The sequence below is a fragment of the Chelmon rostratus genome, chromosome 1 (genome assembly GCF_017976325.1).
Source record: "Chelmon rostratus isolate fCheRos1 chromosome 1, fCheRos1.pri, whole genome shotgun sequence".
In the NCBI taxonomy this organism is placed as follows: Eukaryota; Metazoa; Chordata; class Actinopteri; order Chaetodontiformes; family Chaetodontidae; genus Chelmon; species Chelmon rostratus.
In genome coordinates, this window is record NC_055658.1 from 31710319 (window position 1) to 31723725 (window position 13407).

Sequence of the window (13407 nt, forward strand, 5' to 3'; positions counted from 1 at the left end):
AGTTTAAGGCCTTGTGTTTTGTTTTCCCAGATGCAAAACGAATCTTCCAGCTCAATAATTGATATTAACATGTACTTTTTTCTAAGAAAAATAAATTGCTGTAATTAACATTAAAAAAACACGACAATCAAAATAATTGGTCAAATCAAAGCACCACAATGACAAAACTAACCTTTCAGATCCAGCTGCTATAATCCTTCTGAAACATGAAGGAATGAAGATGGTGCAAATTAAGAGCATGTACTACTATGAGTATTTTATACCACTTTATACTTCGACTCCACTCTACAGAATGAAATATTGTCCTGTTTTTACTCGACAGCTGCAGATATTCGTTTCCAGATGTTTCATGCCATTTTCACAGCATTTGCTGACAATAAGAAAAATACAGTAGAACTCTAGTTTTATCCTTTAAGTACGATTTTGTGGGACTTTTAATCAACTTGAGTATTTTTATTTTTGTAGTATTCTGTGGTTATATTACAGATTCTGATTCATCGGTGGTGTGAAGAGTATTTAGATGATTTACCTGAGTATAAATGGTACTTCACACTGTCCTACATTCAGCATTTCACTTCAGTAAAAGTACAGAAATATTAGGAACAAAATGTACCTCAAGTATTAAAAGCAAAAGTCTTCATTATGTCACCGTTATATTATTTGATCATTATTTCTGATGCAGAAGCACATCAGAGATTCTTTAAAGTGGAGCTCACTGTAACTCCTTCATATACTGCTGGCTAGTTTAATCTGTGTGTTATAAACAGATTATATGTTGCTTATTAAATATTAAAATCATTATAGCTGCTGAATAAATGTAGTGGACTTGATATATAAAGTGTCTTAATGCCCACTGATAGAAGCAGGATGCACCAGATGCACTGCGAGTGTGAATACTTTTATTTTTAATACATTTATGAAACAAAAACCTGTTTTTGCTTTGTCACTGTGGTATAGATCAATGAGGAAAAAAGTCTGAAACAACAAAATGTGTGAGAACTTTATGTGCTGTAGTAGTTTAGAGACCTGAGCCAACAGAAATCTGCTGCGTTCAGCCAAGAAAACCAGAAATAAGAACACTGAGAGGAGCCATAGTGCTCCATCAAGAGTACTTTTACTCTTCAGACATTAAGAGCATTTTGCTGCTAATACTTTTACTTGTAGTGTTTTTTTCCACAGTGGAACTGTGTTACTTACTTTACCTACATCGTGGATCTGAGTGAGGCACGACTCTGAAGGCAGGCTTAAGTTTACTTCACAAAGTTTAAGTGAGGATAAGGTGAGGATGAGGATGGTCTGATCTGTGATAAAACGTGGAAAGATGATGTTATCTTGTATCTCATTGGTTCAATGGACTCATCCTGCATCATCCTCATTCATTATGTGATTTCAGAAGAGTTGGAAAAGCTCTCGGAGAGTTAACGCTGAACTTAGCTGTGGATGCTAAAAATGGAAATGCCTCACCACAGTGATGATGAAGATGGTCATAATGATGATGATGATTGTGGTGTCTCCTCTCCTGGAACGTCTGTCTCAGCAGCAGGTCCTCCCGGTTCATGTCTGCTAAATAAGACCAAATCCAAAAATTATGTTCATAGAAACAATATTCATACAGAACAGTGAAGCACTTTCACCACTGGGCGTTTGTACACTGGAACCACACTGAAATGATATGTGAGGCTGATATTATTATTTAAGAATTTAAAAATAATCATTTTACAGTTAAATGAACTTGTCAGTGCCCTCTAGTGGACAAACTATGTCATGGACACACAGTTTCTAAGTGACCTGAAACATGCTGTCTGGCACTTCTGTTCTGACATTTCAGGTTTCTTATCAGATGACATGTGCTGATAATGAAAAATCTGAGATAATCACCTATCAGCCATGCTGGTTGTAGGTCAGACTCTGCTGCAGACACACACAGATACCTAACAGGAAGGTGGTGCTCTGCGTCCACACACGTGAGAGAGGCTAAGATAAGATAAGATACACTTTATTGATTCCCATCTTGGGAAATTCAGGTGTTACAAGCAGCAAGTAATGGCAAAAAGTTGGAAAAAAATAGCAACAGAAATAGAGAAATATATGATACAAAATAAAAGTGGAAGTGGAAAAGTATATATGTACAATTATACAAAGGGCTATGTCAGAAAAAACAGTATGAAAAAATGTCTAAAAAATATATATTGCTGTTACACCTGTTTCCTCTCACATTTTGTCCTGACCTCATTAAAAACCATATACACATACCATAATACACACTCAGCCGCAAGTTTATTATAGCAAAAACTAATGCAGTCTAATACAAGTCAGACTGCATGAGCCCACTTTGGAGGAAGCAGTTTGTGGTGCTGTTGAAGAGTGTTGAATTACACATGATGATGTTTCTGTTATTTAGCTCAACGTCAGTGATATAAATTAGTTCACTTCTCTGTAAAATGACAGTTCAATACAGCCAAAACACTTTGAACATAAACTGAATATCACAACCTTCAGGCAGGGAGGACTTACTGCAGGACTGCTGCATTAGACTGCTTTATGTTTAACTTGCTGTGGCTAATAAACTGGCAGCTAAGTGCATTTCTAAAAATGCATTAGGTGGAGACTCTGGAAGTGTTTTCTGAGCTGCATCCCAGATCTTTACTACATGCTATCTGTATACAGTATATGTGTATGCTATGCATGGGACAATCAACAGCACTATTAGCTCGAAGAAAACAAAGGCATACATTTCATGGCTATCAGAACGTTTAGAAAAACTTTTAATAAAAGAAACCTTTGAAAATAATTAATCGTAAACATTATTATGGAGGCAGTAGACCCATTTTTCTGGTGTCCCGTTGTGGCTAATCTAGCTAACGCCTGATCACCCTGTCAAAACTGTACATTACGTTAACGTTACATAACGTTAGCTAACGGCTCAGAGTTAATCTAGTAAGGCTACTATCACAGTAAAGTTTTAATTATATATAAAGTACATAGAGGTTTTGCTAAATGTTATCTCACATCTTTGATATATAGACAAGATAAAGCATTCAGATAAAAACATACAAGTCCAAGTTCAGCAAATGTTTATTTTCTCTTCAGTTTGCATTTGTCTAAAGGTCCAGTTTGGATGATTCTGGAAGATTTATTAGTAGAAACGGAATATAATTTAAATAATTATGTATTTATCAGTGTATAATCACCTGAAAATAAAAATGCTATATTTTCGTTACCTGAGAGGAGCAAGAGAGAGCGCAGATCCTCATCCAGATCCCGCCATGTTGCACCGCCATGTTTGTACAGTAGCCCAGAACGGACAAAACAAATTCTGCCTGTTGACGTGCCTTTCGCGTTTCTCTGGGTTTCAGCGGCCATTGTACAGGAAGGAGAAGCGAGGGGCGTTCAGAAGGCTGCAATCTGCAATCTCACCACTAGATGCCACTAAATCCTCCACACGGCTCCTCCTGGACTTCTTCTGCGTTGTGTTCTGTGTGCTGAACGTGTGCAGAGCTAGAAAAGACTCTACAGGTGAATTATTGAATGTGGCATCATGAAGAGTTTCTTGATCTGACATTGAACCAGATGTTCCTCGTGATGCAGAGATTCAAACATGTGCAATTGTGATTTCAAATATCAAAACACTAACGTGAATCTTCAGCGGTTCTTATCCGCACAGATCATTTGTTTTATGTGTCCAAGTTTTGAGATTTGTCTCTGGGATCTACCTCCACCCCAGTCAGATGCAGGTGAGCGTATTTTATTCAGTGCAGGGAGGTCAGTTGATTGACTAATGAATTAATTGCATTCAATTAACTGACCTAACCACTGACCACTAACATTGTTTTTTTTTTCAAAACTGAAAGTTAAAAAATCAGAATAAAAAGATTTATTTTTTTACAATGAACAATTCTGTTTGAACACTAACAACAACGTGAGCAGTGAGCCGCCTACAAATGAGCAGAGTGGCAACAGGAGCTCTGATTGGTCAGACTCATGTCAACACATAGCCAATCAGAGCTGCTGTTACTACTCCTTCAGTGGGACTGTGTGAAACTTTCAGGTGACACACTGTTATCACCTTTAAATGAGAGAGATCTGACAATAGAAAGTGTAAATGTTAAATAATGAACTGTGGGACCTTTTTAAAGTTTAGAGGTAGAGATTGGCTCATGCTCTTTCACTATAACTTAACAAAAATAATTTGTAATATCTTAAAACTTAATGTATTTAAGTGATTTTAATAACTAACAGAGAGTGAACTCTCTCCTTGAACCACAATGTAGAAATAAAGATTGAATGAATGATATATACATAAACAGTGTTAAAGTCTGTAATTATTTGGTGGCACACGAGAAGCTCCACACGTAGAACATAATCCCAACGTGCTGAACAACAGGCAAAACACAGATAAAATATAAAATCTGGAAAAAACCAAAATTATATAGAACATATGGACCTTTCACTCAGATAGTCGTGTTTGTTTCCGTGTTGTTTCAGTTTCAAAAGCGTTTATTTCTGGAGACACAAACCGACGACCTGACGGCGCGAGTTCAGGTGTGATGATCCATCACGCTGACCCACCGAGGCAGCGCCTGCAGACCTGCACCATAAGGACTGAGAGGGATACGACACTAGTGCAATATTATATTTATTTCTTACAGTGAATTTTGGTTGCCATACAAGAAGTGTTGAGGATTCGAGGGGGCAGGGGGAAGGAAGAGTGCAGTTACAGGAAAATTCTCTCTCTTTTCATTTCAGTAATTAGTTGACTCTATGATGATTCAGTAGCACAAAATTACAGCAACATAGAAAACATGAACACAAGTCTTTGCACAAATTACTGAAAACATCTTAGCCTCTATGAAGACTTAATCAAAGAATAAAATCTATTAATGAGAAAAAGAAACGAATTAAGAAAGAAAGAAAAAGAAACAGTTACCCAAATGTTGGACGATGATAAAGGTGGGAGCAGTGTTCTGAAGGGGGGGGTGGAAGTGGAAGGTTAGTGAGCCATGTCGGTCCTAAACATGGCCTGGTGATGCTCTTTAAAGATTCCTACTACATCTACTCAGCTCTACATTTCCACAGAGAAAACTGCTTAGTGACCTGCCGATCCACATACAGGAATCAACAGCCACCGCTAATCTTTTTGGTGGATTTATGTATGTATACATATATATAGGTTTCATATAGTTTCCTACCAAGATGGCCTGCGGATATACTTTTAAAAAATGTACAGATTTTGCTCTTTTTATACACACTCTAGACTTTCAGAAGATGAGAGAAGTCTGGTCAGGCAGGTGGTGGTCGTCAGAAGATACCTGGGTTTTGTGGTCACTTGTTTGGCCAAAAATATCTGAAGTCTACTACTGCGGTAGAGAGTTTCTACTTTAGGCAACACTTCATTAAAACACTGACAAGTGATCGAATCATGATATGTAACTTTATAATGGGAAAATAAAACACAACCAAGGTGATTCATCCAGAATAAATATTGCTTCTTACATAACCCATAAGTCTAATAATATCCACGTTTTATCTATATAGTATTTCTGTTTTTGGCAATCCACACGTCAGTGTTGAACAGGTTTTGTTCAGATAACCTCTATAAAATGTCATAGAACTCTATACAAATCTTTAAAAATACTGTGCTTTTCTAGCCCCTCCGACGCCTCACTGTTTGTTTTAAAATAAGTTACATGTTCGAACAGGAACAGGATTAGCAGCATTGTCCCGTGCCAGCCTCCATACGGCTAATGTTCACAGAACACAGAGCTTGTGTATGTTTCATTTGTCTCCTCGAACGCTGCACCGACACGAAGCAGTGGAGTGCGATGTGAGAGCAAATCGAGATGAAGTGGCTCTAAAACGAATTGTATTTCCAGACGTCGGGTTACTGTCGAGCACATGTCGAACCACACGTGAGATGTTGCTCTGAGAGAATCTGCTCTGAGAAAAACGCGAGCGACAGGTGGCAACAGGTGGCGCAGGTGGTGGAGGAGGGAACGGTGAGCTGTTTAAGGCATCCTCTGCAGGATGATGGGGCGGATGAGACCACTGTGTCGGTCCTCAGGTCAGCTCTGGCAACTATAAATCAACCTTCATAGAATTTCTTTTTTTTTTTTTTTAACTCTAAACCTTTTAATAGAGCTATACATATAATCAAATAGACATTTTTATCCTGTTAAACACTCTTATATACACACATTTCAACACATACTGCACTTCTACTTCTGACCAGCCTGTAATCATCGCTAGCAAACACATATAAATGTCCAGCTTAACAAACGCTGACTCTGTTTTAAATTGGACCCTTAAAACAAAGTTGAAACTCCGTCTCCACGGCTGGAGATGCAGATGAAAATCTGGGACTCGGAGACGCTCTCAGTTCAGTGGAGTCAGAGCGACCGAAGTTCATCTGCAGCAGATCAGAAATGGTTTCTATCCCTTTCTAATCTCACACGGGGCTCGCGCTGATGAACATCTGCCGGCTCTGTCAGGTTATTCTCTGGGGTTTTTTTGCACAGTGGTTAGAGGGCAGGACAAGGCGGGAGGACTTACGTGAACACGTAATTCAACATAAAACCCTGAAGCCGCGGATTCTCCATCTGCTCTAAAAGCCAGTGGTTCAGTTAGATTTCATGTCTCTACAAAGCATTAACCTGCTGATATGTACAATTACAAGACAAGGTGTTGTTCATTTTCAGCGGTGTGATTCTGTGGGGGCAGCCAGCGTCAGTCTGCAACGGCTTCGTTCACATCTCGGCCTTCATCGCGGAGAGGAAGCTGGACTACTGGCGGCTGTTCTTTCCTTTGAATTGTATCTCTAAACAGCTGCTGCAGTTTGGGACGCTGTTCGGTTCATTCAGGATCTGGTTGGACACGAGCTCGAATTAGCGCAATGCTAACGAATTTCTTATCGAGTCCTTAATCTCCTGGATCCTTTTTTCTTAACAAAGAACAATGTACAAAATGTTCAGGAAGTCATTTAGCTAAATAGAAAATACACAATTTTCCTAGCAAAACTTTTAGCTCTTTAAATATCAACCTATGGGTTTTAGTTGGTTGCTCAAAAGTTGTGTGACTTAAAATTGTTGACAGCTAAAAGAGGGCTCCGAAATGATTCAACGCTGGATTCAAATTCAATAAAATGCTTTTAAATGACGCCTTCTATGGTTCTTCATTTTGGGAACTACACTTATTCATTCTCTTGCTGGGAGTTTGATGAGAAATGCTATACAACTCAAGTAAATATGGAGCTAGAGCCAGAAGATGATTAGCTTAGCTTAGCATTAAGACAGCCTGTTGCGGCTCTGTGAGTCTCTGCTAGTTACAGGAGCGATTTGAGCTAAATGCTAACATCAGCATGCCAACATTCTCACAATAACAATGCTAACATGCTGATGCGGATAATGATTAGCTTTTTCACCATCTTAGATTAACATGTTAGCGTGTTAAAATTGGCTAATTAGCACTAAACACAGTACAGCTGAGGCTGATGGGAATTTTACCAGCTTTGTTAGAGCCAAATTAAATGTTTGACCGGATGATGGTGCTAGATGATATGTTAGGGATCACCAAAGTTTTTCATCTGGAGGAAACAGAGATGGAAACGTCTGAAGTCAATGTCACGCCAGTCCATCCAGAAGTTGTTGAGACATTTTTCTCACAACCACAAATATCAGCCTCATGGTGGCGCTAGAGGAACCATCAGGGGGTCTTCATGCTCTGGGACCATGAATGTCTGGACAATATTTCATGGCCGTCATTCAATAGCTGTTGAGATATTTCAGTCTGGACCAAACTGTGGGCAGTCCGACGGACTGCAGCTCCATCCTTTGAGCCGTGCTGCTAGTGTGGCTAAAACTGGTCTGCTAACATCCCATAGCTCAATAACCAACAGCTGAGATACTAATTAATGGGTTAGTTTGTGAGCTTTTAAAGCTAGCGTGCAGATATTATTCTTAAACTTTATACAGAGGCAGGCTAACTGCTTTGTTTCCAGCCTCTATGCTAAGCTAACTGTCACCCAGCTCCAGCGTACAGACATGAAAGTGGTATCGATCCTCTCACCTAACTCGCAGCAAGAAAGACAATAAGTTTATTTCCCAAAATGTTGAATCATTCCTTTAAACTTTTAATGCTCTCTCTAAAAAACAACCTCAACTTCTACCACACACACACACACACACACAAACACACACACACACACACACACACACACACAGGGTGTTTGATACTGGCATCACTGCGGGGCCACATGAATACCAAGTGTTGACCTGCTAACAGTAAAGTGGAAGGAGATGTGGCAGAATGAAGAGGAGTGCAAATAAAGAACAGCTCAACAACCCTGATTCCAAACAGCCGGGACGCCGTGTGAAACAAATAAAACCAGAATCGATCATTAACAATCAAACTGTGTTTCCTGAAGCGTTCCTGAGTCCAGGTATTAATCTTCTTTATCCAATCACGTGTTGACAAAGTGTTGAATCATCAATCATGATGCTATCACCTGTTACCAATCAGCCTGTTTACCTGTGGAATGATCCAAACAGGTGTTTTTGGAGCGTTCCACATCTTTCCCAGTCTTTAGTTGCTCCTGTCTCGACTTGTTTGAAACGTGTTGCTGCATCAGATCCAGAATCAGCAGATATTTACAAAAAACAATGAAGCTGATGAGCTCAAACAGTAAATATCTTGACTTTGTGCTGTTTTCAGGTGAGTTTCTGTCAGAAAGATCAGCAGGTGATCACATTCTGCTTTACTGATGTTTCACACAGCGGCCCAACTGTTCTGGAATCAGTTGTAGTTTATCTATACTGTGGCCTATATGGGAGATCTATGGAAGTAGCTAAACTGGCCTAACCTAACGCACGCACGCACGCACGCACGCACACACACGCACACACACACACACACACACACACACAACAGTAGAAGGAAAAAGGGAAAAAGGACGCCCTTTGCAGACAGACAGGCTGGTAAAACCACTTCAAGGTGAGAATATTTCTGGTCCAACGTTTGTCTGTCCGTCTCGTGTCCTCGCCTCGGTTTCCCTTGTATGGTGAGGTGGACACCGGGTGGGTGTAGACTGGCGAGGGGCCCCGGGGCCCCTGCTACAGCGGAGCTCCTCCTCTGGTGACCACCTCTCTCCACGCTTTGCTCTCTCTCAGGAGAAGAAGGCCATCGCAGTATTGGTGTGTGTGTACATGCTGAGGGTGTGCATGTCTGTGAAGACAGTGTGTATTCTCGTTTGTTAGTGTGCGGCACTGTGCATGAAGCGTGTGTGTGTGTGTGTGTGTGTGTGTGTGTGTGTGTGCACGGACATGAGATATGGTTATTCGTTTAAACATGTCAGCTAATGTTCTTATTTTGACACAAACAGGTGAAAAGCAAAAAAAATGGAGTCTATCTCAAATTTTTCTCTACAACCTTAGATGCACCCAGAAATATAACTCCGGTAGGACTCTAGTGAAGAAATATTATTCTCTGAACAAACTCTAGCAAAGATAGAAAAGGAGCAACGACCAGCTCAGCTGGTTTTTCATGCACCCGCACTGGGGTGTATGGAAAAAGTCTTTAGTATTCCAAAGCAGTTGGGTGAGCACGAGTCTTGATGTGAAATAAACTTCCAGACGAGTATTTTTTTTCCAGTGTTTGAGTTCACACCGTTCCAGAGTGTTTGTTTCCTGCTCAGTCCTTCACACTGGCCTCCTCTGCTTTCTCTCTCCTTGATGTGACACAGCAGCTATTCTCTGCAGTTCCGCCCGACATCCCACGATTCCCTGATGCTCAGGGCGGCGGGAAGGAGGAAGAGGGCGGACAAGACCGGAGCACTGAGATGAGGGCGGCGGAGGATGAGAGAGGACGAAAACAGCAAGAGGCAGCATCAGCTTGGACAAAACTTCTACCCAGTTCCACGACTTGAGATTATGTCTGATGAAGAGATTGGTAAAAGTGATCGGCAACGCCTCCCTCTCCCCGGCCCTGACTCCACACGTCGCCACCTCGTCTCCTTGGGGCTTATCTATCCTGCAGCAGCTTGAGGGCCCTCTCGATGTTCATGCGGTGGCCCACCCTCGTCACGCCCAGGTCTATCAGGTCCTCTTTTTGCAGGGAGGGCAGATGGGCCCCCTCGATCTCATTGTCCAGGAAAGCGTCCCTGTGCTCCCCCAGGTTGAGGCTTTCGAGCCAGTCCGCCACGTCGTGCTTGCTCCACAGCTCCATGGGTTTGGAGGCGAAGGGCTTGCCCGAGGCCGCCACCGCCTGCATCAGCGTGAGCGGCGACGGGGAGCGCGAGCTCCCGCTGCCGCCGCACGAGGAGCTCAGGCTGTAACCGCCGCCGCTGCCCATGGGAGGGGTGGGCAGGCCGAAGACGTCGGTGAGGGTGGGCGACACGGAGGGCGGCAGCGAGGAGCAGGGCGTGAGGGAGGAGGCGGAGTCCGGCGGGCTGCAGGGATGCGTCTGGGATGGGAGGCTGCTGGGAGGGGTGGAGGTGAGGGCGGCAGCTGCGGCGGCGTTGTTACGCATTCCTGAGTCGTCTGTGGGAGGCCTGAGAGGACAGAGAGGAGACGGCAGGTCGGTCACAGTCAGATAAAGCTGATGATGATTGATTTATAGATATTTTATGACAACAAGACCCAGACGCCTGTTTTACATGTTTTAACCTTTGAACTACAAACCATGTGTTCTGCAACTTCACATTTACCAACTATTTCCTGGATACTGCAGACAGCTTGACTGGAAACTTCCAGTTAGCTTGAGGGACAGAGACTAATCCTCAGTCAACAGCTGACTGCACTCTTTGAAACCTGCGCTGATCTTTTGGCCTCTCAGACAGATGTAAGCTCCACGCTGATGTCATGATCTTAAAGGAGTTAACGAAGAGCTGCATCTGCACACATCCAGCAGACACAGAGCTGCATGAACTGAATTTAATTCTCCTTTCGGTCTCCGTAACTGTGTCTGACGGCTGTTTGAAACAAAGTCATTACATCCATTGTTGACATCAAATGTTGATCAGAGCAGCTTTAAAGGCGTCACGTTATTGCGACCTGGTGATGTGAATGAAGCCTTTTTGTTGGTGTGTTCAACAAAGCAAAGAAATTTGAAAATACAGCATCCACTTTTATTTGATTATCAGTTCACTGCATGCATTTACTTACTGCGAGGTACGATATTTGCCTGCTTTATTTGTATTATTTCTGCTCCACCTGCCATTTATGTGTGATATGTTGGATTGTCTTGGAATACGCTGCACTGCTGACCAGGGTTGGTGGGAGGGGGAGGGATGATGGAGGTGGGAAGTCTAAAAACCTGTGACAGTAAAGTTCATGAGATGTTCCATCCTGATGTAAAATGGAAAAACAGCAGTATGGCAGACTGGAGTTGTGATGGAAGAGTCTTTGTGAGTATTTCAGGAACCTTCAGAGAGTGTCGGTCATTAAGCTGCTACTGCTGGAAGGACTTCATGATGTAATGCTGCACCATGAACAGTAGGTGGCACCACAGGCAAAACTTTTCACCAGAGCCACAGCAGCTGACGTTAAACCAGGCCAGAATGGTTCTGGTGTTAATCTCGATCCTTTTATGGCATTTCAGCTACAGAAACCTCAGTTTTCTTCTCCTAATGTTTAGATTTAAAAGCAGAATTGTTCATATTTTACTTTCAGCTTTCAGTTCTGTTTGCACTTCTAGTCAGTAACATGTCTCTTGGATTAATTTGCTCCATTCACATACTAATGCTGGTTTTTTTTTTGCTGTTACATATTTTTATTAAAACACAATTTGTGATTCAACAAACAAAATCACTCCACCTGCAAAACTCCAGGTATGAACCTGTGATCAGTCCCGAATGATATAAAGTTAATCTCTGAATAGATAAAGAACAGCAGATTATTGTACACACTGGTTAATAGATTAACATCATTCATACATGAATGTAGCATGAAAACAGGCTTTCAGGATCCATCAGATCAGATGACAAACGCAATAAATGCTGATTTCCGAAGATACATTAAATTCATCAACTGCTGGTTTGGCTTTCATCATAAAAACAACCTGAACCTGAAGTGTGATTAACATCCAGATACTGACTTGCTAACTTTGTTGCAGTTGATTTAATAAACGTTACTTACAGGCTTCTTGGTAATTAACAAAGTTGAACTAATAAAGTTTTTAGGTTACTTGGTGCATTAATAGAAAATCACATTATTGAAAGAATCTTCCCAAAAATCAATTCAAGGGCTTTAAAGATTGAAGGCTTGTTTTTTTTGGTGAAATGTTAATGAGTTTTTGGGGAGACGTGATATTTGTCAGGATTTTGCATCACATGTCAGTCAAATCAAGAGTCCTGCTGAATATTTTTCATATTTTTATTCCAAATAAGTAAAGTATTTCTCATTCTCTCATTATTTAAATGGTTTTTCAGGAGCTTCTTGCAGCATAAACTCCCAGTTGTTAATATGTTTAATGGTTTATTACATTCATGTGAAATTATTTCTGTAGCGGTGGCAACAATGACTGAGTGCAGGCCTCCAGGTGGAGAAAAGGCTGCTGCATGCTGAGTGTACTGCAGCCAGAGGGAAGCCTGCAGCGTTCAGTCCACCCACTGCTTACTAATGGATGGATGTGTACAACTGCATGGGGAGGGGAAGGTTACTCCAACCTTTTTATAGCCTTTACACTCTGAGGGGGAACAGAATAATTGAATACTGAAGTAACCATTTTCCCTCAGAGAAACCGACATCGTCAGCAAAGAAATATTACTTAGGTTTCATCAAAATAAAAAAAAAGAATGAGCCTCGTCTAGACTAGAGAGCAACTGTCCACCCCGCGAGACGAATCTGTGGCGCTTTCAGATGATTAATGAGTCAAGAAAAAAGACAAATAACACTCAGATTCTTTTTCTGACATTTCTCTGCTCTGTGTTTTTGTTCACGCCTTAGTCAAACTGTTCACAACTCAAAGACTAATGGAGGCTGCGACGAGAGGCCACAAGTCTGGTTCTGTTCTGCGTCCGTTCTTACTGTCCATTAACCAAAGCCGACCACTTGGTCGGATACAAATAAAACAAAAACACCAAAATAAGTGATTGGACCAGTGAACCACGCTGTCTGTCGTCCTGCTGCCCAAACACTCACTACAGCACCAAATGCAGATTAATCCTCCACTGAAAATAGTCCCAAACAAACACACTACTTCCTCCTGTTTGAACAGCTTTTGCTAAAAACTATAATGAGAACCTGTTTTAGGAAATTATGAAAAAAATGAGACTATATATTGTATTTACGAGCCATTTTGGATATGTATGTCTTCAGAAGGGTCCAATGGGCTTAGAGCTAAGAGCCACAAACAGGAAGCACTGACAGATGGACAAACACATTGTTGGTTTGGGTCTTTTCATGGGATTAGTCGACA

The 13407-nt window shown here is 41.4% G+C and overlaps 1 protein-coding gene across 2 annotated transcripts in view; it reads right to left on the minus strand.

Moving 5' to 3' along the window:
* Positions 1 to 8653: 8653 nt before the first annotated feature.
* The window catches only part of LOC121606397 (SH3 and multiple ankyrin repeat domains protein 2-like), a 198406-nt gene continuing 193652 nt past the window's right edge, over positions 8654 to 13407 (minus strand). For both annotated transcript variants that reach the window (XM_041936707.1, XM_041936698.1), the window contains one exon: positions 8654 to 10540. In XM_041936707.1, coding sequence (XP_041792641.1) covers positions 10012 to 10540 — 529 coding nt within the window. In that variant the 3' untranslated portion in view covers positions 8654 to 10011. The remainder of the gene's footprint in view (positions 10541 to 13407) is intronic.